The sequence below is a fragment of the Amphibalanus amphitrite genome, unplaced genomic scaffold, assembly GCF_019059575.1.
Source record: "Amphibalanus amphitrite isolate SeventyFive unplaced genomic scaffold, NRLGWU_Aamphi_draft 000056F_arrow, whole genome shotgun sequence".
NCBI lineage: Eukaryota > Metazoa > Arthropoda > Thecostraca > Balanomorpha > Balanidae > Amphibalanus > Amphibalanus amphitrite.
This window is the reverse complement of record NW_024881552.1, coordinates 1391613-1414822: the sequence shown is the minus strand read 5'-3', so window position 1 is coordinate 1414822 and position 23210 is coordinate 1391613. Positions and strand designations below refer to the sequence as shown.

The following is a 23210-nucleotide window of genomic DNA, read 5'->3' as shown; positions in this document are numbered from 1 at the left end:
CTTTGGTTGATTGCGAGTTGAAAGATAAACTTGGCCTCATAGCAAATCAATAGTGTCTGAGTTATAAGCCGCCGAACATAGGGTTGCAGCGTGACCTCCAGGAATTGCCTGAGGCTATATCTCGGAAACCGTTGTTCGAAATAAATTCCTTGCCACAGCTGGCTGCCCGCCCATCACAACACATTACACCAATCTTAAGCAAAAAAAAAAAAAAAAAAAATAGCACATGAGGGTGTACGTCTTTGGTCGATCTATCGTGGAATGCCCACCTTCTTGATAGCCCCTCCGACCCCTGTTCCTACATCTCTGAGCAAGCCTACTCTGACTGTTATTTTAAAAGATTTAACCCGCGCATCGACGGAGGTCCGCGCCAAGCTAGAACCAGCGAGGAGGCGTTTCACCGCCCCCCCCCCCCCCTGAGACATCGAAAACTAAGCAAGATAGAAAAAAACGGTTAACGGCATGGGACACGCAGGGACAGGGTCTACAATTTTTACAAAGGTCATTTTCAGTTCATGTGGAAGATGACGTCACAGGGGTCAAAATGGTCAAAATGGCGGCGCCAGATTTGAGGAGTTTTTTTTTCTCGAATATTTTTCGAAGTAGGGAAACTAGGAACAAACTAATGGCACAATCGTGATCCTTTCCTCAATCCACATTGAATCATGTATGTGTTGACCTCGAAAGGTCAGGTTCAAAAGTTGATCTCAGGTCATGTGACCTCAAGGTCATCATGCATAACAATTAACAATAGATGCGCCTTGACGAGCTGAACACAATGAGACCATCCGCGCAGCTGTATCTTGTTCCGGTAAGGAGTTATTGGCAAAAAAACTTCGGTGACCTTTGATGACGTCACATGAACTTACAGCTGCTCAATTGTAAAACAGGGCCCGTATTCAGGTTGACGGCGTAAGTAAATATTTTTGCGTAAGTATAAAGTTCGTATTCAGGTCGACATACTTAAGTACTACCTGCACAAAAGCCATCTACTTACGCAATTTGGTGGTCGAAGAGCGTAATTAAGTTTGGTATTCTGGTCAAAAACTTAAGCAAAACCTACGCCAGGCAGATGTTTCCAAAACGGCGGCAAGGAGCGCCGCCGTTTTTGGCACACATGTTACCCGCGCATGACTGGGGTATTGTCCATAACGCGAGTGACTGGGCGGGGGGGGGGACTCTCCAGAGCCCCCTCCTATCTCAGAAACTACTGGGCCGATCGTCAAAATTCAAACGGCGTCTGATAGCCCTGGAAAAACTGTCGAGCGAAACCTATCTTCATTGACCTCGAAGTCGCCGATGACGTCACAGGTCAGGTCAAAGTAAAAGTTATCGACATTTTTGCTAGTTCACAATTTAGGCTCTGACCACCGGACCGCCGGTCCGATCAGGCTCATTTTTGGTTTACGCACTCCTTGACGGATGCCTTAGATACCCTGAGGGTACCGAACTTTTACTTCGAATTTTTAAGGTCAATGCCAGGTCATCCTAGGTCACAAAAATGGTATATCATGTATCGGTCACGTGACGCATGTTCTATGGTACATTTTACTCGTAGATTTCGAAAATAGTGTCGTCTGTGTCATTTGAGGTCATTCACAGCTGAATTTACCGGAGGTTAGGTCACTTTCAGGTCAGAAAAGGTCAAATTTTGAAAATGAAATTTGTCAACAAAAAATGTGCCTATCAGATGCAGTTTGAGCTCAGAAACACGATGGTGCCATTTATATTGTTCTACGACGTCAAATACGTACTGAAAATGGATTTGAAAAAAAAAACATAAAGTTGTAAAATTATTACAATAATGCGAATAACTTGGCTATTTTTGAAGATATTGGGCTAAAACCTGCAAATGTAGTTCATCATTGTGTGTTCTATCACATATATTCCGGTTTTTTATTTTGAAAATTGTGATAAATATGTATTTACAATTACAAAAAAAATATATTTTTAAATATTTTTCAAAAAGTTTTTGACTTTCGCAAAAACCGGAATATATGTGATAGAACACACAATGATGAACTGGTTAAGGGGGTCGGTGTTCCCCCGTCTTTCCCTATAAGTCAATGTGGAAAGTGAGAACTGCTTTTCTGGCGCCGTGCTATTCTCCAACTATCTCAAGCACACAGAATCGTGATCTGATGCACTCCTTGCAAGGTTAGATGCGTCACTTTTGCAATGCTGACCTTGAGTGACGTCATTTATGACGTCATTAGGGTCATATTATTTTTTCGTCAATAACTCCCGATCAAATTGAGCTAGCGAATCCGGAAAGCCACCAATGGACTCAGAAAGACCCGCCGAATCGAATGATATGCGACATGACCTCATTTGATCAATTTCGTGACCTGGGGGCGCTGACCTGACCGTGACCTGAGGTCAACACCCTAAGTTGACCATACCCAAACAAAAAGTATATCATTCGACGCGCCGGAGCAAGACGTACACGATGCAGCCAAAATCGCGGCTCTGCGGTCGTTTTTTGCGAAGTTATTCACCAAAAACGAAACCGTATCTTGGGGCAGTTGACCTGACCTCAGAGGTCACCGTTTGACCTAGGACCTTAAAATCGGGTATCAATCTTTGCGTCTCGTAACGGCGCACACGCTCGTTTTTCGGCGACGCGTTTTATTTCAACGGTAGCTCCACCACGGGCAAAACGGCGAGGGGGGTTCGTACTCGCCTCCCCTCTCCTCGGCCGGCGCGTATGTAGAAAATAAATGGGTTCGGCGAGGGTTAACAATCGCTTGCGTATAACTGCCGTTCCTCCTTCGAAGATTCTATTTGTTTCCATTTTCCAGCTCTGTTAGGGGATGGACGGTGAAAACACCGCGCCTGGGGCGATCTGATCAAGGTTCTCGAAATGGGCACCTGACAGTTATGTTGTGGAAGGCGAGAAGTTTATAATAGTCACGCGACTAATTGCCCTCCGGCGCCCTGTTTTCACCGTCCACCTGTCAGAGATGCTCGCAGAGCTCTAGTTGCGCAGACAGTCCGGTTTTCTGGCCGCGCTGACCGCGTGTGTCGGCCAGTGGCCCGCTGGGGCTCAGTGGTGCCGCAGCGGCCGAGCCGTGCACACCGTTCGTCCGTCACTCGTCGGGTGTGGTAGCAGCGCCGCGCCGGCGACTCAGAGGACTTGTGACCGGCGGCTCCTAGCTCGGCCCGTCACTCTCTGCCCGTGTGTGTCAGTGTGTGTCCGTGCCGCAGGAGTGCGGCCGCACCAGTCTGAGTTCCGACTGTATGTCGAGCGAGCTGGTGCGTGCATCTTCAGACAGAACGGTGGCACCAGCTGCCAGTCGCTCGGTGGTCGCGTGACCAGACGGCCGCCACTAAGTCACATGTCGGGGTAAACCAGTGTCCCGGAACTGCCTATGTGTATTGCACTCGCGCGAACAGCAGCGTGGCCGGCTGCCAACTGCGATCCACAGCGCTAGCACCTGGTTCTGCCTGCGGTGGAGGCGTGGGTCGGCACAATGCTGCGCTGCGTTCCGGCCCCGCCGGGTGCGACGCTCCGCCGCACTCGTTCACTGTGTCTGCTGACCGTTCTGGTTACGCTGGCCATCACACAGGTGCTCCTCCGAAGGCAGCCGAATGCCACGCTCAACAGTGCCCTCGGCAAAACCACGGGGCACCGCAGTCACATGTTCTCGGAGCGACTAGCCCCCGAACAGCCTTTGCCGTTCTACGGGGCTGCGAGACACATTTCGGACCAAAGGCGAGCTCCGGAGACGTCTCCCTCCAGCGGCCTGGGTATTCCCGAGAGTGCGGTGGCCGCTGGGGAGCCAGCCACTCACGATGGGCCAGCTCAGGTCAGGTCAGGTCACGCTCAGCCGGGGGGTGGCAGCGCCGGCCGTCCGACAGAGCGGCTGCTGCGCTGGGACCGAGCTGTGCCCGAGGCCAGCGAGGAGCAGCACCGACCGCTGCCGACCGAGTGGCTGTGGCGCCGCTACCGGGAGCAGCGGCGGCGAAGAGAGGTGCTCACCGCCGCCTGTCGCCGCTTCAACGTCACCCTGGCCGGCGGGGACGGGGACGGCTGCAGCCCGGACCTCGCAACACGCGGCGGAGACACGAGTGAGTGGAACACGCCACACGCACCGGGACAGAAACGTCTAGTGAAACAGTCGAAACACCTTGGTGTGCCGGCTGGTTCAGCTCTGTGTGTAGTTGTACCTGCAGGTGTCACACAGTCGACTAAGAACTGGAACGGCCCGGAACGGAAAGCGGCGGTCTTGTGCCGACGGCTGTTCACAGCAGATAGGACGGGGCACAGCGGCCACTCTAGCGTTTCCTGTGATGCCGTAGTTTGGTTTTGAAACTTAGAAATAAGATTTCTCTGCCAACGTGATCCCAATCAAATTACCTTTTTATTTCAACTTTATTTCATTTCTAAAGGTGTCATATAACATATAGGATATATTGGCAAAACGTTAAACCTTTGCGTTTTGATCATTATGCCCCGACCCCGGGGTAAAGCGGAAACCGACGACTTCCTTGCTCCCATTTAGGCAATAGATTTCAAATTCGGTGTCGCCTGTGTCACTTCAGGCCATTTTCAGCTTAATCCTCTTCCGCACATGAGGGTGGGGAGTGGGGGTGTGGTTGCCACCCCTAGGTAGTTTTTTTTTCTGCTCTGCACTCAACATTTTTAGAGCTGGAAGCCTGAGTTTTCGTATAACTGCTTCTCTATCCTTTCTTGATGTCCAATGAAGCTTTCAAGTTTCTGTGGTTTGTGGTTTCGGAGATATGACCTTGTTCTTCAGGTCCCCAGATTGTTCTTATTATCCCAATATTCGTACGCTTTTTAAACCGCGCCCCCGTGGGACGCGTTTTTTTTTAAAAAGCGTACGAATATTGGGATAATAAGAACAATCTGGGGAACATTGCCTTTCTGTCTGCCACGAAACAATGGTGACGGGCCGGAAATCCCGGTCTGGGCCATTCGAACAACCGCGAAGAGAAGTATAACGGCAACCATAAACTGGAGCTGACGCCAGTTGTGCGGGGCTAAAACGAAGGGTGGCCGCTTTGCTCCGGTTGGCTGCTTTACCCCGGTCTTCCCTAGCAGGTCTAAACCTTCGCCCCAGTGGGGAGGGGGCATGCTACCACCCTGTCGCGTTTTTTGCGTGTGAATAAAAAACGCGCCGCGCCGCTTGGAGTAGCTTGCTGTACATCAATTTTCGACAATGTGTGAAACTTTTGCCCCCATGTCATGTCAGGTGCGGTCACCAGGTCAAGTTAACTGACCAAGCCTAAAAAGTTTCCAATCATGTCCACGGTCCAGCCTGCAGTGTTTGTCAGAGAGGTTTTAAACTTGGTGTATGGCATGATGCTATGGGCACCTATAGTTTGCATATCTCGGATTGTTTACATCCGTGACCTAAGGTCAGGACAGTGGCGTCACCTTTCCATTATAAGTCAATGGAGAAAAATGAAAATGCCTCTAGATCCGTGTGTACGCATAGGAACAGTCCAAATATTTCACAATCACAATGATTTAAACCACCCGTGATGACCAAGGTATCATTTTTTGCTGATAGCCTTTAGAAAGGTCATCCGAGGTCATTTGAGGCTACAATCATATTTTTGCCAATAACTCGCGATTGGAAAGAGATAGAACGCTTGGGATGGTCTCATTGTGTTTGTCTTGTCGAGACGCATCGAATGGCATGCAATATAACCTATTTGGGTCACCACGTGACCTTGACCTGAGGTGAAAGTTTGACCTTGACCTTTCCAGGTAGAATATATTTTTTTCGAAACGACTGAAGGAGAGAAACACGATAGTGCCAATGCCAATTCTGCATCTTTGCTGGTTAAAAGTGAAAAAAGTTTCATCCAAAAACAGCTATTTTCACAATTATTGACCTATGGAGGCTTCACCGATGACCTGACATCAATTTTGCTTATGACCTCATCAAAAGGAGAGATCAAAAGTTATCGACTGCTTTTCCATGCATTTTTCTAGCTATCATAGTCCCTGAAATAACGACATGTTTTCTGAAAAAATATAATGACATCTGGCAAAGTTTGACTTTTGATGACCTCTGGGAACCCCAATATCACCCTAAGATGAAAAATGACAGGAATACATTCAAACGTACGCACTGAGAGCTATGGACTGCTTTTTACCGCGTCTTCCTAGCCCTCTTAGTTTTTGATTTAGAGGTGGGTGGTAACATATGCCCCCCCCACACACACACACAATAGCGAAGTTGGCTGAGACCACTACTGGGGCGCGGTATGAGTTAAGTAATAGTATAGGTGCGCTATGAGAAGAGGAAAATATATCGATCCAAATGTTTATCTAGTATTTGTCAATTAGGAGTGTAACTGCTTTCACTCCTCTCCTCTCTCTCTCTCTCTCTCTCTCTCTCTCTCTCTCTCTCTCTCTCTCTCTCTTTCTCTCTCTGATATACGAGTATAACAATTTAAGCTAGGCGAAAAAGCGGCCCTTCCTCTTTATAACACAACAATATCACAAAGGCCTTTTTAATAGAACTTATTCAGGCAAAGGAAGTCACGATGATGCAGCAGCACGATCGGTATGATCGGCCCATATTTGTGATTGGACAGAGTGTGGCCTGGTGGAGGAGATCAAGGCCTCCCATCTGAGCTCGGCACCCCGGCTGAAGGCGCTCGCGTGTCTGGTGAACAAGGTGGCCTCCACGTCTCTGCTCGGCACTCTGCTCAAACTCGAGGGGCGCGGCGTACCCGTGTACACGAACAGCCTGTCCAGCCCGCACGCTGACGCCGCGATACTCAGACCAGAGGTGAGACCCCCCCCCCCCCCTGGGCACCGCTCCCACGCCGGGGTACTCAGACCAGAGGTGAGACCCCTCCCCACGCGAAAGTAATAACGATACAAGTCAGTAGACACGGATTGCTGGGTTAAAAACAGCAAAGGTTTTTTCATCGCTCTAGCATGCCTCCTTGAAAATTTAGTGTTAGTCCTTTTCACGACGGCCATCTGGTTCTCATTTGGTTCAGATTAGGTGCAGATCTGGTGCAGATTTTGTCAAATTAGGCTCATTGTGTTTCTTAAAAGTTGTCAGTTTAGGTTGTTTTAATGCCTACATAACTTATTTTTGAAGTATCAGTCTTTATTTTCGATTAACCCGCGCATAACTGGGGTATTTTCCATAGCGCGAGTGACCCGGGGGGGGGGGGGGGGCTCTACAGAGCCCCCTTTCTATCTCCGAAACTACTAGGCCGATCGTCAAAATTCAAACAGTGTCTGTCTGATAGCCCTAGAAAACTGTCGAGCGAAACCTAACTTCATTGACCTCGAGGTCACCGATGAAGTCACAGGTCAGGTCAAAGAAAGAAATATTAGCATTTTGGATTGTTCACATTTTGGGCTCTGGCCGCCGTCTTAGAAGTCAGATCAGGCTCATTTTTGGTTTACACACACGTGAACACATGCTTTAGATACCCTGAGGGTACCAAACTTGTACTTTGATTTTCAGGTCAGGGTCAGGTCATCAGAGGTCACGGAAATATTGTGTCATGCGTCGGTTACGTGACACATGTTTTATGGTCCATTTAGGCCATTGATTTCGAATTTGATGTCTTTTGTGTCATTTGAGGTCATTTTGAGTTGAATTTAGCTTAGGTCAGGTCACTTTCAGGTCAAAAAAGGTCAAATTTTGAAGTTAAAATTTTTCAACAAAAAAGGTGCCTATTGGATGCAGTTTGAGCTCAGGAACACGATGCTGGTATTTATATTGGAGTATGATGTCAAATATGTACTGAAAAACTGATTTGAAAAATTATATTTGTGAATTATTGCAATAATGCGTTTGCGTATAACTTGACCATTTTTGAAGATATTCAGGTAAAACTTGCTAGAGTAAGTCATAAGTTTGTGTTCTATCACATATATTCCGTTTTTTTAAGTCAATTTTTTAAATTTTAAGAATATAAATTTTCAAGCATATTATATATAATTTTCCAAATTTCGAAAATCCGAGATAACAGCTTAATAGCGCCATCTATTCTGAGTCCTCTCATGCAAAGAAATTGGATCTAGCTTAAAAACTGAGCTCTTGGGAGCGATTGCCGTGGTTCAATTGTTTGCGTCGAAATCAACCGAACATGACGTCACTCTGACGTCATTTCCGTCCGACCTATGGTAGCTACGAAGTTTATATTTTGACACAAGGTGCCAAATTGATGCAGCCGAAGGTACTGAAAGTTTGGCGTCGATACGTCGAGCGGTTTTGAAGTTATTGCAGAAAAACGGGAGGGAGCTATGAATAGCCCTCCCCCCCAGTGGGGCGCGGGTTAAAAGAGATTTGGTTCAGATTTGGTCAAATTGATTTGCATTCACCAGAAGGCCCGTCGGGAAAATGGTTATTGATTATCAAAAGAATGCTGATGTTCTTCCATTACTTTAGACGAACTCAGCGGTATCACGTGGGTCTAAGGGTGTAATTCAACATTTTGTCATTCGATACCAATCTGACATAGGTACGGGGACCCGCATTTGCTACTGTACAGCGACCCTGAGTAAATTGTCCCAGCACCCTCACAGGGAACAACGATAAGCTGTCAGAGGGCACGCAAAGAAAACCTCAGCTGCTCTTGTACAGGGACCGGCGGTCGATATCAATGTTATCGGTTGGTACTGGACAGGACAGACGGCTAGAGATGGGGCTCGTGTACAGTAGCAACTGCGGGTCCCCGTACGATATTGAAAGAGGCGTATTTAGATTACCTTCCATTTATCAAGCTATGGTAGAACACAAAATTAGCCTGACCTCGTTTCACCGATATAAAATTATCTGAGACATGCGTATTATATGTATTATATGTCACATTTGCCAAGTGCAGAAAAATCCAAGCAATCCTTCAATCAGTGTTGCCTTGGCGAACATTTACCTATTTTTCTTGAGTTCACATTATTATCTAGTAATCTGACCTTGAACGACCTGGCTCTGAAACTGAACTTGTGCAAAACAGTATAAAATGGAGATATATGCTGTTGTTTTCGAGACCTCATCAAAACGATAATATCATCTTTAATAAAATCAGAGTGACGTTCTTTATCTATTGATAGAGGCAAAAAGTGTGCTTTATTGCAATTTATGACGTATAATCTTACTCTCACCAGGCCAGCGCCTTTTCCATAACGCGATAGGACAGAGGAGCTTTGTAGGTACTATCTACTACTTAGTACTATCTACTTACTACTACTTAGTAAGATAGTACTTAGTACTATCTTAGTAATATCTAGTACTACCAGTAAAACGCCTTTTGGGCGAAGAACGAGCGAGCGAGATAGTGAGCCCTGCACGTGCGGAAGGGCGAGAGGGTACTTCCAACGGGGCTTGTGCAAAGCACCCTTCTAACCGGTCGCTAGCGGTGTGCCAAATTTGAACGCAATCGGTCCAGCCGTTCCTGAGATCTGGAAGCGGCATTCTGCACGTGCGCACGTGCAAAAGGGGTCCAAACTGACTTTTGCACGGCACCCTACTAACCGGTCCCCAACCGTGTACCAAATTTGAGCGCAATCGGCCCAGCCGTTCTCGAGATCTGGAAGCGCCCCCTGCACGTGCGTACGTGCAGTAGCACCCTAACCGCAACACGTGGAAATGCATTGCCTGGTGGGTGCCTACCTGTATGCCAAGTTTCAGCGAAATCGCCCCAGTAATTACCGAGTTATTGAAATGGGAACAAACTTGGCACCTCTTCTTTTTTGTTTTGCACGTGCAGTGGGGGTCACTCACATAGGTCAAAAGTAGACTTTTCACGTGGCACGTGCCACGACGGTCACTGAGATGTGTCAAAAGTAGTCAATTACGGGGTAGAAGGGATACCCAGCAAAAAAGAGGATACCCAGCAAAAAAGACCGCAGGCCAATTGGTCCAGCGGTTGCTGAGATACAAGCCTCTCAAAAGCGTTACAGGCCGGGCCGGGCCGCTCATACAGGGTGTTGCAGGTAAATTGGGAATTTTCAGACCTAATTTCAACATGCTATTAATACGGTGAATGAAAACACAGAAAGTTGAAACTTCGCACGTGTGTTGTGTCATGTACGAACAGCCTTGTCACTCGATGTGACCGCCGTCGGCGTCCCGCACCCTCTCGAGACGGCGCCGGAAAGCGGAGCACGCGCGCCGGGCCTCGTCCTGGTCAATGGTGCTGACTGCCTTCCTGATGGCCTTCTTCAGGTCAGAAACGTTGGCAGGAGTGGTCGAGTTGGACTTTTGTTCTACCACGCCCCACATCCAAAAGTCGCATGGATTCAAGTCAGGCGAGTTGGAGGGCCATATGTCCTTGGGTACATATAGGGGGATCCTCTGGCTCAGGAAATCTTGCACCCTCTGGGAAGCATGTGCTGGGACGGAGTCTTGCACCAGCATGACTTTGCTCAAGTCATAGTATTTCATCATCCAGGGGATGAGAGACTCCTTCAGGATGGTCAAATACGCGTCAGTGTCGATCATCACACCAGCAGGCATGAAATGGGGCGGCATTATGCGGCCATCACTTGCGACGGCCCCGAACACCATTACTGATGCCGGATTTTTGCCTTTCATCACGGGAGCCACTTTATCAGGGCTGTAGGCGATAGCCCGCGAGTTCCTGCGGTTGGCGACCTCTTCTACGATGAACTTTTTCTCATCGACAAATACTCTGACGTCACTCCCGAGGTGCTTGAGGAGATTGAGGACCTTCGGTGCCCTCTCCCTTCGTATCGCTCTTGCTGGTTCGGTCAGGAGGCTTCGTCGTTTTCTGGTAAACGACTTCATCCCGAGGTCCTCTCTCACGGCTCTGCTGATGGTGCTCTTGCTCACGTGACGGGCACGCGCAAGCTTGTTCATCGAGGTCCTCGGTTTGGCCTGTATCGAGCGTTTCAAGCCGCTCAGGAATGTTGGTGTCCGTTTTCGGTCACTGCGAGGTGTGTGAGAACGTCGAGCGACATCCCCTCCAGCTCCTACAGTCGGGATAGTTCGGTACACGGTAGACTTTGGGTACCCAGTGAAACTTATTATGTCCTTCGCGCTCTGTCCGGCGCGAACTAACTCACCAATCGTTTCCCTCCGACGCTGCTCCATGACTGCGCGATATGTTAGGATTAAAATTTCAATAGCAAATGAAAAACAATGGTTGAAATTATATTGTGTCAAATTTCCATGATGTTCCTCCGCATACCAAATTTTTTGTAAGGTCATGAACTTAGTCCCAATTTATCTGCAACACCCTGTACTGATATTTTTCCGTTATATTGAAAAGACTTCGCTTCGCTCGCTGCGCTCGCTCGCTCGTAATTACGTCTAGGTTTGGCACCCTACAGAAAATCCTAAATCAATGTTTTTGTTTTTTTTTGTCAAATACTGAGCTTCAAAGGCTTTGGACTTGCCTGATTCTCAACTGTGTGCGTTCTTTGGACTGGTTGGTCAGTTCAAAGAACCGGTTATGGCAAAACACTGGTCAGCCTTGGTCAGGTTACTGCTGAGAACAATGGGGAGTATATCAGACATTCTCCTGTGCGAGGGCCTACATACACCAGACTGTGCTCGGACTGGTCTGCTAGACACTGGCGGATCCAGCTCAGATTTTTGAGAGGGCAAACAATAACAATTTGGTGGCTCTTTCCATGCACTGTATGTTATATATAGGCGAAATGTTAAACCCTCGCATGTGTAGGGGGGTCGGATGGACCCCCCCATGGTTTTTCGCGAATAACTCGCGTAAAACGCGGCCGATTCCAACGAAACTTTCAGTACCCTCGCATTGATCAATTTTACACCTACCCTGAAAATTCCATGACCCTGACCCAATTGACCTTTGACCTGTGACCTCTTTTCGGAGACCATGTTTGGCCGGAATCGCGATTCCGCGTATGTCGGCTCGCATTAGCCGCGCGTTTGCAAGCTTTTCATGGTTTCAAACGTTCAAACATGTGATTTGATGTTGCTCCCATGCATTAGGGTGGGTGTCAAGGTCACCTGAAGGTCAGGTCAGGTCATTGACCTTTGGTGACCTCGGTTCACTTTTTCGAGTTTTACATGTTTCTAGGCTAGTTTTTGGAGCTGAATTCGAATTTAGCAACCATTTGAACATTTACGAAGTAGTTTTGGTGACTTCGTAACATGTTACGAAGCTGTCAGAGGCGGTTGACACGTACTACGAATACCCGTCACGACGCCTACTGGTTGGCCTGACCTGACCTGACCTGACCCGACCTGGTCTAAATGCTTAAAGACATCATCTGTGATAAAACTAACACGATATTCATGATCAGCACCCCGACAAACCCCTTAGCAGCCACACTTTACGACTTTCTAACAGGTCCCGATTTTCCCGACTTTGGGTCATTGACCTGACCTGGAAGGTCAACCAATGACCTAGGACCTTAAAATTGGGTATCATCGGCTTCCTCTCGTCACGGGCAACACGCTCGTTTTTTTACGAAGCTCTAGCTCGATCAGGGGCCAAACGGCAGGGGGTCCAACCGATCCCCCCCCCCCTACACATTAGAAGCTGACAAACGCCGCACACATGCGAGGGTTAAAAATGTTGCCGTTTGGGAGGGGCAATTGCCCTTTTTGCCCTCCCCTGGATCTGCCACTGTTACTGTACCTATGCTCTATGGCACTGAAGATGGTTCGAGGACCTGATTGAACCTGATTGGGGACCTCTCAATTTATAAGAAGCAATGCTAAGCTAGCTGCATTAAAGAGTTATCGATGCATAGTATTCGAGTCTGTAATTTTTTGTTGTATTTTCTAGACCATTACGTGCTACCCAGAAACCAAAATAGGATGTGGAAAAGAACCACCGATTTATATCGGAAAGTTAAATCCAAATGTAGTACCTGTTGAATAAGCTTTAACAAAGAGGAGCAACGCAATCAATAACTAGACTAGCGTAGTGCAAAGAAGTTCGAACAGTAGCCTAAACACACACACTCTCTCTCTCCCTCTCTCTCTCCCTCTATCTCTCCCTCTCTCTCTCTCTCTCTCTCTCTCTCTCTATCTCTCTCTCTCCCTCTCGCCGCCCGTCAGAAGCCGGGAGAGCTGGAGATGGCCCGCCAAAAATACATAAAGGTGATGTTCGTTCGCCACCCGATGGACCGTCTCATCTCCGCCTACGAGGACAAAGTGATGCGAGCCAACCACACCAGCCTCCTGGCGCTCCGTGAAGCCATCTTCGCGGCACATCAGCATCGATTTATTCTGAAGAAGGCTATCACAATGTACAGGTACGTCAAAGCTCACACAATGGTCACTTCAAACTAGAATTTGGTGCTTTGTGTCTTAGAATGTGTTCCAGTTGACACGCTACAGTAACCCCTTAACCCGCGCCGGGCCGGTGCTCCGCGACTTCCGCGCCGGACCGGGGGGTCTGAACACCCCCGTCTAAGTCGGCTCCTGGGCAACGTAGCGACACGGGGTAAGCGGCATTCGAAACAGCATAAAAAATAATGACGGAAATACCCTGGTCATTTTTTTGGGTCAGGTCAAAGGTAAGGTCGCCAGAGCCAGAGGTCATCAAAGGTCAAATGTAGTCCATTTCAACAAATTTGGAAACTGCCAAGGGCTAACTCGGGAACCAATAGAGCTACAGCGCCGCGAAAAAGTGCATTCGATAGCCCTTTTACAGACCTTTCTGATCGATATTCTCAGATTTGACCTCAGGTCAACGGTTTTGCCTCCAGAGGGCAAAAACTGTAAAAATAGCAGTTTTCACGAAAATGTTTTTTTTTGTCAATAACTTTTGACTCAAGAGAGCCACGACATAACGTTTGGCAGCACCGTGTTCCTCTTGTCGAGACGCGTCGAATGAACTATTTGTTGACCTTGAAATTTCATTTTGAAAATTTGACCTCAGTTCAAGGTCATGACCTGACCAGAAAGGGTCATGTTGCATATCAGTCGATCCGTATCGTCGAGCTGAATACATCCGACGTGTTTTCATCGCTCTAGCACGTCTTTATCAAAAGTTATAGCCAAAAAACTGCTGGTGACCGTTTATGACCTGAGATGACCTCAGGTGCACACAGAAGGGTCACAGGTGCATGTTTCCGATTTAGTGAGTCATATTTACCCATGAACTGATGTTTGAGAGGGTTTTGAACACCATTCGTTCAAAATAGGCGCATTTGAATTTTCTCCCATTGACTTATAATGGAGAGGTCGCAAAATTGACCTGACCTTAGGTCACCGATATCAAAATTCCGAGATTGACGTTTAGTACATACTGTTACTCTTATCAATCGCTGAAAGTTTCAAGGCGATTATTCAGTTGCTGTAGCTATGACGAGGATTGCAGCTTTTTCTGAGGTGAGGTCACTTGACGTGACCTGGTGACCTGACCTTGAGAGCCCTGGGTCTGAAATTTTCACAACATGTGTAGAAAAGATGCATGATCTGCGAAAACCGCAGGGGGTGTTCAAACCTCCCCCGGCCCGGTGCGGGTTAAATTACACCTGAACAATCTTTGAACCTTTCCGGATACCTGTGCAATGTCACGGATAGCACGTCTCTGAAAATGCTTCCCGTCTTTTGCAGCAATTATCCAGACAAGAAGGACGAGCTTAGCAAGGCATACTACGCAGAACTAGCAGACTACAAGAAAGAGACAGAGCGTCGGAACAACGTGCCGACCTTCCAGGAGTTTCTGGACTTTATCCTGAGCGGCCAGCTCACTGGTGAGCGCTATCCTGAGCGGCCAGCTCACTGGTGAGCGCTTCTGGAATGTACTCAGGAGTCTGCACCGCTGACCTTGGTGCCCTAGGAGCTCAGAGTCCGACTGCATATTCCCACCTCAGACAATATTATGGTGAATGTGATACCTGTAATTGGTGCTGATAAAAACGGAACTAGAAAAGCTACGGCAAGCGGATAGCTGGATCCCATTTATAGGTCTGCTTGTATAGGGCACATCAGCGCACAGCACGGGTCCTGCCCTCCAGTCATTTTGTGAGTGGCTGGTCTGCAAAACCTGCTGGTCCACCGGTTTCTTGTTTGGAACCTCCTTTTCTCGACTGGTTCCCTGTTTTGATAATTCTGTGCAGGATGGTGCAATACTTTGGAATTAACCATCCTAAATACACAACATAGCCTATTGAATGATCCTCGCGGGCCAGGGGGTTGATAAATCCCCCCCCCCATTAACCCTCGCATGTGTGCGGCGTTTGCCAGCTTCTAATGTGTAGGGGGGGGGGTCAGTTGGACCCCCCTCCTTGCCGTTTGGCCCCTGATCGAGCTAGAGCTTCGCAAACAAATGAGCGTGTTGCCCGTCACGAGACGAAGCCGATGATATCCAATTTTAAGGTCCTAGGTCATTGGTTGACCTTCCAGGTCAGGTCAATGATCCAAAGGTCGGGAAAATCGAAACCTGTTAGAAAGTCGTAAAGTGTGGCTGCTCTGGGGTTTTTCGGGGTGCTAATCGCGATTATCGTATTAGTTTTGATCACAGATGATGTCTTTAAGCATTTTGACCAGGTCGGGTCAGGTCAGGTCAGGTCAACCAGTACGGGTCGTGGCGAGTATTCGTAGTAGGTGTCAACCGCCACTGACAGTTTCGTAACATGTTACGAAGGCACCAAAACTACTTCGTAAATGTTCAAATGGTTGCTAAATTTGAATTCAGCTCCAAAAACTAGCCTAGAGACATGTAAAACTCGAAAAAGTGAACCGAGGTCACCAAAGGTCACTGACCTGACCTTCAGGTGACCTTGACATCCACCCTAATGCATAGGAGCAGCATTGAATCACATGTTTGAACGTTTGAAACGACGAAAAGCTTGCAAACGCGCGGCTAATGCGAGCCGACGTAGGCCGAATCGCGATTCCGGCCAAACATGGCCTCGAGAAATAGGTCACAGGTCAAAGGTCACTTGGGTCAGGGTCATGAAGTTTTTAGAGTAGGTGTAAAATTGATCAACTGGAGTGTACTGAAAGTTTCGTCGCAATCAGCCCCTTTTTGCGCGAGTTATCCGCGAAAAACCATGGGGGGGGGGGTCCATCCGACCCCCCCCTACGCATGCGAGGGCTAAAGCCTGGAATAGACTCATTCCCCAATCAGCAAATCGCATGCGAGAGTCCATTCAAATACATGGAAGCACATGGAAGCTCTGGACTACGCTAACTGGCGCAGTGGGGCCGATTCGGCCCCTCCTTAATATTTTAAAAACTAAATATTCGATCTTGATAGAACAAACGCCATTCCATTGCTCTTATTGTGATTGCTCTTATTGTGAAATTCAGTGTGATGAAACGGTCAAAGCCGGGCCAAAACTACCCCCGAGAAACTCGTCCTGGAGATGCCTCTGCGCAAGCCAGAAGCTCAAAAATTTGACGCAATGTGCCTAATGAATAGCAAGGAAAAGTCACCAAATTTCGAGCCCCTGGCTTAAGTCATTTCCGTCGAAAGCGAAAAAACTACAGGTGGGGGCCGATTCAGCCCCCCCCCCCCCCCCCCCCCACCAATAATAGGGCTAAAAACATGTTCGCAGCTTCACGTCTCGTTCCCCTGCAATACAAACGTATTGGCTAATAATCCTCATTGCCTTGCTTATTCTAATGAAAGTGACCAGGGGCTGCACTACCGGTAGGGTCGCGGGGTCCAGACCCCCAATAATTTGACTTTCGTAATGCTGCCTAATGCATAAAGGCGTGCGTTTTAGGATTGGACAATGACATCCCCCAGCCTGCGACCGTAGTGGAGCCCCTGAAAGTGACCAGCGCACGCTGCAAAGCTGTCACAGCGATATAGTCGACATGTCCACCCATGATCACTCCCCGCCATGCCTGTTATGCCAACGAAACAGTCGAGCGTGCCTGCTATGCCGGGAACATTCCGTTGAGGTGCATGGTGATTGCGCTCTTGGTAGCCCTGAACTCCTTCGGTTTTTAGAACTCCCACTGCTGCAGACCGCTGCTCCAGTGCGGTTCTTTTGGAGCGGGCTGGATGCCACAATTCTGATGTGGAGATGCCACTACAAACTTATATACTCCCAAGTGGCTTTAGTAAGTGGAGTACGTGGACCTATTAAGCGGATTTATTAACTATGGGTTTATATGGAAAAATCCGTGAACAGCTTAAGCGGTCATATTAAGCGGCTGGGTTTATTATTCGAGGATTTATTAAGCGGATTCTACTGTATAATCATATATCATGGCAAAGGCAAAAATCGTGGTAAAATGGACGCTACGGGACTTTGGGGATACCTACCCTGTAAGCAGGGTATCCTAAAGTCGGGGATACCCTGTAAGCAGGGTATCCCAAAGTCGGGGATACCCTACTTACAGGGTATCCCCGTACTTATAAATTATTACTTCCAGTAATAATTTATAAGTTTTAATTATTACTCCCAGTACTTATAAATTGGCAGTCGGGGTCAGATGGTCTGAACACGCACCGCGTAGTGTCTGGGCGAGGCACACGTCGCGCTCTCCGGTCCCCAGCTCTGTCCCGGCGCGACGCCACGGGTCGCCCCTTCTCGACGGTCTAGTGCCACGGAGGTCGGGCCTTAGCGGCTCACGTTGCGTGATGTGCACAGTGCACATGTTTGACATGCCGTTCCTGAATGTTCTTTGAGATGGAACACTGCCAGTCTCCGCCCTGTCCTAAAACAGCCAGCCTCACACTAGCCGCGTTTACATAGGGCTAGTTGCCAGATAGTGGAATTCCGATACCGAGACATTTATTCCAATAGGCTAATAGGCCGGATAGGTTGTCAGAACTAGCGGAATGTGCCTGAAATGTCTCGTTAGTGGAATAAATGTCTCGTTAACGGAATTCCACTATCTGGCAACTAGCCCTATGTAAACGCGGCTAATGATATGCTGTTTCGCCGCCAGGAGACTCATTCGATAGCCACTGGACGCCGTACTGGCGCCAGTGCGCCCCGTGCCACATGAATTATGACGTCATCGGAAAACTGGAGACCGGCACCGACGACTTCAAGGTAGGTCACGTGGACAACCGACCTGATCTAGTGGTCGGCCTGTGCAGTGTAGGTAACGTGGACAACCGACCTGGTCTAGTGGTCACCTGCAATTTCGATGACATAGAGATAAACAAATGTGGATATTTTGCATTAAACCTTTTACTGGTGGGCTTTCTGGACTACGTTAACTGGTGGAGGGGGCCGTTTCGGCCCCTCCTTGATATCTCGAAAACCAAACGTTCGATCTTGATGGAACAAACGCCATTCGATTGCTCTTATTGTGAACTTTCAGATTGACTAAAAAAAAGTAAAAAAGTTCGAAATTGGGGTCCTGGAAGCAAAAGTTTTCGAAAAATTGCGTTTTACACCTCATCTGTAAGCTTACATCTGTAGGCTTTTTATCAGCGTGCGATTGTTAAAGGTAGTGTGCCAGCTTTCTTGGACCGTATGGAGTTAATGGCCCAGATAAGGAGAACCGGATTTTTAGAACTTATCCATACCTTCAAAACTCATGGAAACGTCTTAAATTCTTCAAATTTTGAGTACCCCAGTGCGAAATTCGCCCCGACGGGTTGTCGGTCGTACCCCAACCACATTTCACACCACTATGAACAATAAATGCACACACTGAAATCGCTATTACCGATATGCTCATCCAATCAAGTTTCGATAAACCCGTTCATCATCAGCTCCTGCGGTTTCGAACACGCCTGTTAGGTGGTGCGGTAGACCACGCCCAAAGCCAGGGCCCCGGTAACGTGAGGTAGCCGAGTCAGGGCAGCGTGCGCTGACCCAAGCCGGAGCCGCGCGTCCTCCCGGTGTCATGTGATAGCCCGGGGCTGCCCGCGGGGATGCGGTAGACCGCGCCCAAAGCTGCGGCCCCGGCTTGGGTCAGCGCACGCTGCCCCGACTCGGCTACCTCACGTTACCGGGGCCCTGGCTTTGGGCGCGGCTTCTGCTCATACTTTGTGGTGCGGTGGTGGTGCGTCGGGCTGCGCGCTCTGACTTCGGCCAAGAAAAATGCGTCAGCTGATCATTGTCATTTCTGCCACTTGCGTGTGGTGAAATGGGGTCATAACTAATAAGACGGCTTTTTCATATCAATTATTTTACATAAAATCATATTTCAAACCATAAATAATGTTCGACAGCCAAATAAAAGAAACAATACCAATACGGGCTTACAGTTTAAGGCTCGACATTGTGTTGTCTACGATTAGACAGCTGATAACTCATTCCCGTACGTCGTATGGTCGTAACACTATAATGACCTTTGCTTATTGTCACAAGTGCGCCGCATTCGCGATTGTTGCCCGACGCCTGTTTGCAGGTGAGTCCACTACAGTTGTTATACATATCTAAAAACCGATAAACTTTTAGGCAAAAAAGGCACTATTCCAGGCCCATTTTTGATTTTTTTTTGCGATATTAGGAAAAAACAGAAGCTTCTTATCCTAGGAAAAATAAAATGGGAAATCTTTCAAAGGTGGCACACTACCTTTAAATAGGCCGTACAACTAGCCGCCTTTGTTTCACGCGCACCGACGGGGGGGGGCGGATATCCGCCCCCCCCTGAGGTTTTTCGCGAATAGCGGGAAAACCGCGGCGCTACGCGCCGCGAAATTTGGTAACACCATTTTGTCAATAATTTTACACATGGTGTGCAAGTTTGAACCTCCTACCTTTTAAGGTCAGGTCACCAGGTCACTTTGAATGACCCAACCTCAAGTCACTTTTTTGCAACTTTGTCACCGTGCCAGAGCTACAGTATATATCGAAGGCCTTTGAAAGTCGCAGGATGTTATTAGGTCATAAGTAGCTACAATTTGTTTATCTCGGAATTTTGATATCGGTAACCTAAGGTCAGGTCAATTTCTCGACCTCCCCATTATAAGTCAATGGGGGAAAAATCAACTACCTGTTTTTACCACTAAAACGGGTCGGAATGGCCCCATATACCATAAATGACCTTATATGCGATCAACCTTCACTACCTTGAGGTCTGTTTTGCTGTTGGGCAGCTGTAAGGTCATGTGACGTCATCAAAGGTCACCAAAGTTTTTTTTGTCAATAACTCCGTACAGGAACAAGATACAGCCGCGCGGATGGTCTCATTGTGTTCAGCTCAACAAGACGCATCGAATGATATACATGATGACCTCGAGGTCACGTGACCTGAGGTCAACCTTTGACCTTGACCTTTCGAGGTCAACATATATAATATTCGATGCGGATTGACGAGAGGATCACGATGATATCCTTAGTTTGTTCCTATCTTGGCTAATTCGAAAGTTATTCGAGAAAAAAACTCTCTCCATATATAGCGCCGCCATTTTAACTTTTTTAACCCCTGTGAAGTCATCTTTGACCTGACCTGAAAATGGCCTTGGTAAAAATTATAGACCTTGTCCGTGCGTATCCGATGCCGTTTACTTCTTGTCGCTATCTTGCTTCGTTTTCGAGATCTCAGGGGGGGGGGCGGTCTTCCCCCCGTCGGTACTAAGTTGGTGCAGACCCCCGTCGGTGCGCGTGTCAACATCACGGGACGGCAGGTATGCCACCCACCTGCTGCACACTTGTTTTTATTTTTCCCAATCGCTCTGGAATTTCGCAAACTCCCTGACCGGTCAGTGAGTTTGCAAACTCCCTAGTGAATTTGCAAACTCACTGATGGGTCAGGGAGTTTGCAAACTCACGGATTTCTCAAACTCCCTGTAACATATATATGATTTGATGTAGATTGACAATGACAATGATCCAGCCGTATGACCGCCCCCCGCGTCGGTGCGAAGTTGGCGCGGGCTAAAGTTCTTAATATATCCGTATCTTCAGTACTTGTCTTGCAGACGCTGGGTGCATGACAGTATATATCTGTGTGTTGTCAGTACCTGTGGCACCTGCTGGGAATATACAAGACGGTGGGAATCCCGTGGCTGCACGGGGAGCGGCGGCCGGCCTCTGCGCTGGACGGACGACTGCGCGCCTACCTGGGCCCCCTGCGGCGCGACTCGGTGCAGCAGCTGCGCCGCCTCTTCCGGCCCGACTTCCACATGTTCGGCTACGACTGGAGGGTCATGCTGGACCTGTCCGGCCACTGTCAGCGCAGACAGCCGTGTGACCTCGAGTGACCGGCACTCTGCTACCTCTCTCTCCCCTGGATATGCTCCGTTTGGACTCAACAAAGAGCTTACACCTTGCCAATGTAATGAGCTTTGCTACACGAATGTACGGAAGGGCGCGCTAGAGGTTTTATTGAGAGGTAGCCGATTCACCGCTGCCACACGATGTATGGTGGTGTACGAAATCAATTGATATCAATCAATAAGCGACGTGATACTAAGCCAGTGAGAGCTTCTTGGGGTTGAGGTGCCATTTCCATGGGTCTTGCCAATCAACAGGAATTAAAATGTGTGATTCAGCGACTATGTGGGCTGTGGACGAAATGCGGTACGAAATGAATGTACTTACATATTTGTATACCATATTGCGTGCCGGAGCGCTGCATAGAGCAGTGCCTAACTTTAAGTGGGCTGGTTACTGGTATGTGTCAATATATGCCACACTTTTTGCATTTCATTTTGAAACTTGGCAGGTGTAAAAGGCGTTTGAGCGCTGGGTGTAGCTATTATTCGTGAGATTGACTGGTGGGGCTTTACTCTAAAGCCCCGTCTAATCTCCAAAACTGCTGCTTTCATTTTCCATTATCATTAGGCGACTGATAGCTCCGGAAAAATTGACGGAGGAGACCTAATAACATAGACCTGGAGGTCACTGGTCACGTCACAACGAAGCTCAAATAGAAGTTTTCGACATCGATGCGTTTTCTAACCTGGGGTTATGTCCCCATGTCACATCAAGCTCAATTTCGGCTTGAGAACGTAGAAATGTATGATGCTGATCAGGCAAAAACTTCAAATCATGAATTCCTGCCTTTCAGCTCCAGTTAAACTCAATAGCTCGATGGTGCAGTTTGTATGAACGTGTGACTTTGTAAAACTTGCTGTAAACTTCATTTGTAGGTATTATTATGTAGGCATGCTAGATTAGATCGACAATAGTTATATGAAGAAGAGATGCACTTCACTCATTTTGGATATCTACCAAATGGTATAGATCCAATCGTAATATTTGATGTTCATCTGTCTCAAGTTTTTTTTTTGTGGGATTCAAGAAACTGGGTGTCCGATCATCCCGACCCATCATGCTAATTGTGGTAACGCCATTCCCCTATTGGTCTCCGACATCCCTATTTGCGTTCGTGACGTTCCCGTGACAGCGAGCCCACGAAAGGCGGTAGCGCGCCTCAGCCCGATGGGCGGCGCCCGGCGGACCGGTCAGCGCGGCTGCCCGGCGCCCGCTCCGGCCGGACCGGGTCAATAAACGGCTCAAGGTCGCCAGGACGGTCCGCGCACCACTCTCGGGACCGGTTCTCCTGAACTTGACCTGCGGGCAGGAGTCTGCCCAGGCCCCTGGCGAAGGCGGGAACATACGCTGCTGCAGCCCCCCCCCCTCCCCGCCCTACCCTGTCCGGGCGAGACGAACAACTGTCTCGTGCTCACTAGAACTCACCGAAATCGAAATCACACCCGAAATAGAATTGAAATCGAGGTTACACTCCGCATTGTTTTCGAACAAATAACAGCAAAACAACAGCACCTCCACCGTTCAATGCTTCTATCCTCAGGATACTGAAATCCTTCTCCTCCACACCGCCACCCCACTCCGGGCTGGACAGGCAACTTTATCTCATGCGGGCTGCTCCCTTGGAGCGGCACCGCTGCTCCCGAGGGAGCGCACCCCGTAGCCGGGTGCAGTGAGTGCCTTGGGGCTGGGTGGCCTGTCTTCGGATGGGCTCAGCCCCGGCGACTCACTAGGGTGCTTGCCCAGACCAATGTCTCCCCCTATATCCTATAATCCTCCCGGCTCTGAAATGGTCTTACTGGACCGAAAGGGCCTAACCCAACAAAACAAACAAACAAAACAGCACCTCCAAAACAACTGCATAGCACGTGGATGACGCCCACGTGCACGTGAAACCGCCAACAAAGCTGCGGTAGGTACCGACCCGTGATAGTGGCCTTACTTCACCCTGCTTATCGATCCGCCTGCCCTCATTCTTTTGATATGCACTTGTATCATACCTACTGCACTAGCTGCGCCGTCCATATTGCACACGCGAATAATGAAGACGTTGGGTGAATGTGTCATCCCGACCTCATAGGAGGGCGGTGGGTTGTCGGGCCGACTCCTCCTCCTAGAGAATGGAGATACCAGAATAGCAGGCGACACAAACAGCATGACAAAG

The 23210-nt window shown here is 48.4% G+C and overlaps 1 protein-coding gene across 2 annotated transcripts; it reads left to right on the top strand.

The window, feature by feature from the left end:
* Positions 1-2947: 2947 nt before the first annotated feature.
* LOC122378182 (carbohydrate sulfotransferase 12-like) lies at positions 2948-21473 on the top strand. 2 transcript variants are annotated; one of them, XM_043358940.1, is made up of 6 exons: positions 2948-4071; positions 6574-6770; positions 13017-13210; positions 14520-14659; positions 17817-17923; positions 20791-21473. In XM_043358940.1, exons 1-6 carry the CDS (start codon positions 3474-3476, stop codon positions 21031-21033), a joined length of 1479 nt encoding a protein of 492 aa, XP_043214875.1. In that variant the 5' UTR covers positions 2948-3473; the 3' UTR covers positions 21034-21473. The 2 variants fall into 2 exon arrangements, with proteins under 2 accessions (XP_043214875.1, XP_043214874.1); XM_043358939.1 differs by having other exon boundaries at positions 2952-4071; positions 13014-13210.
* Positions 21474-23210: the final 1737 nt, after the last annotated feature.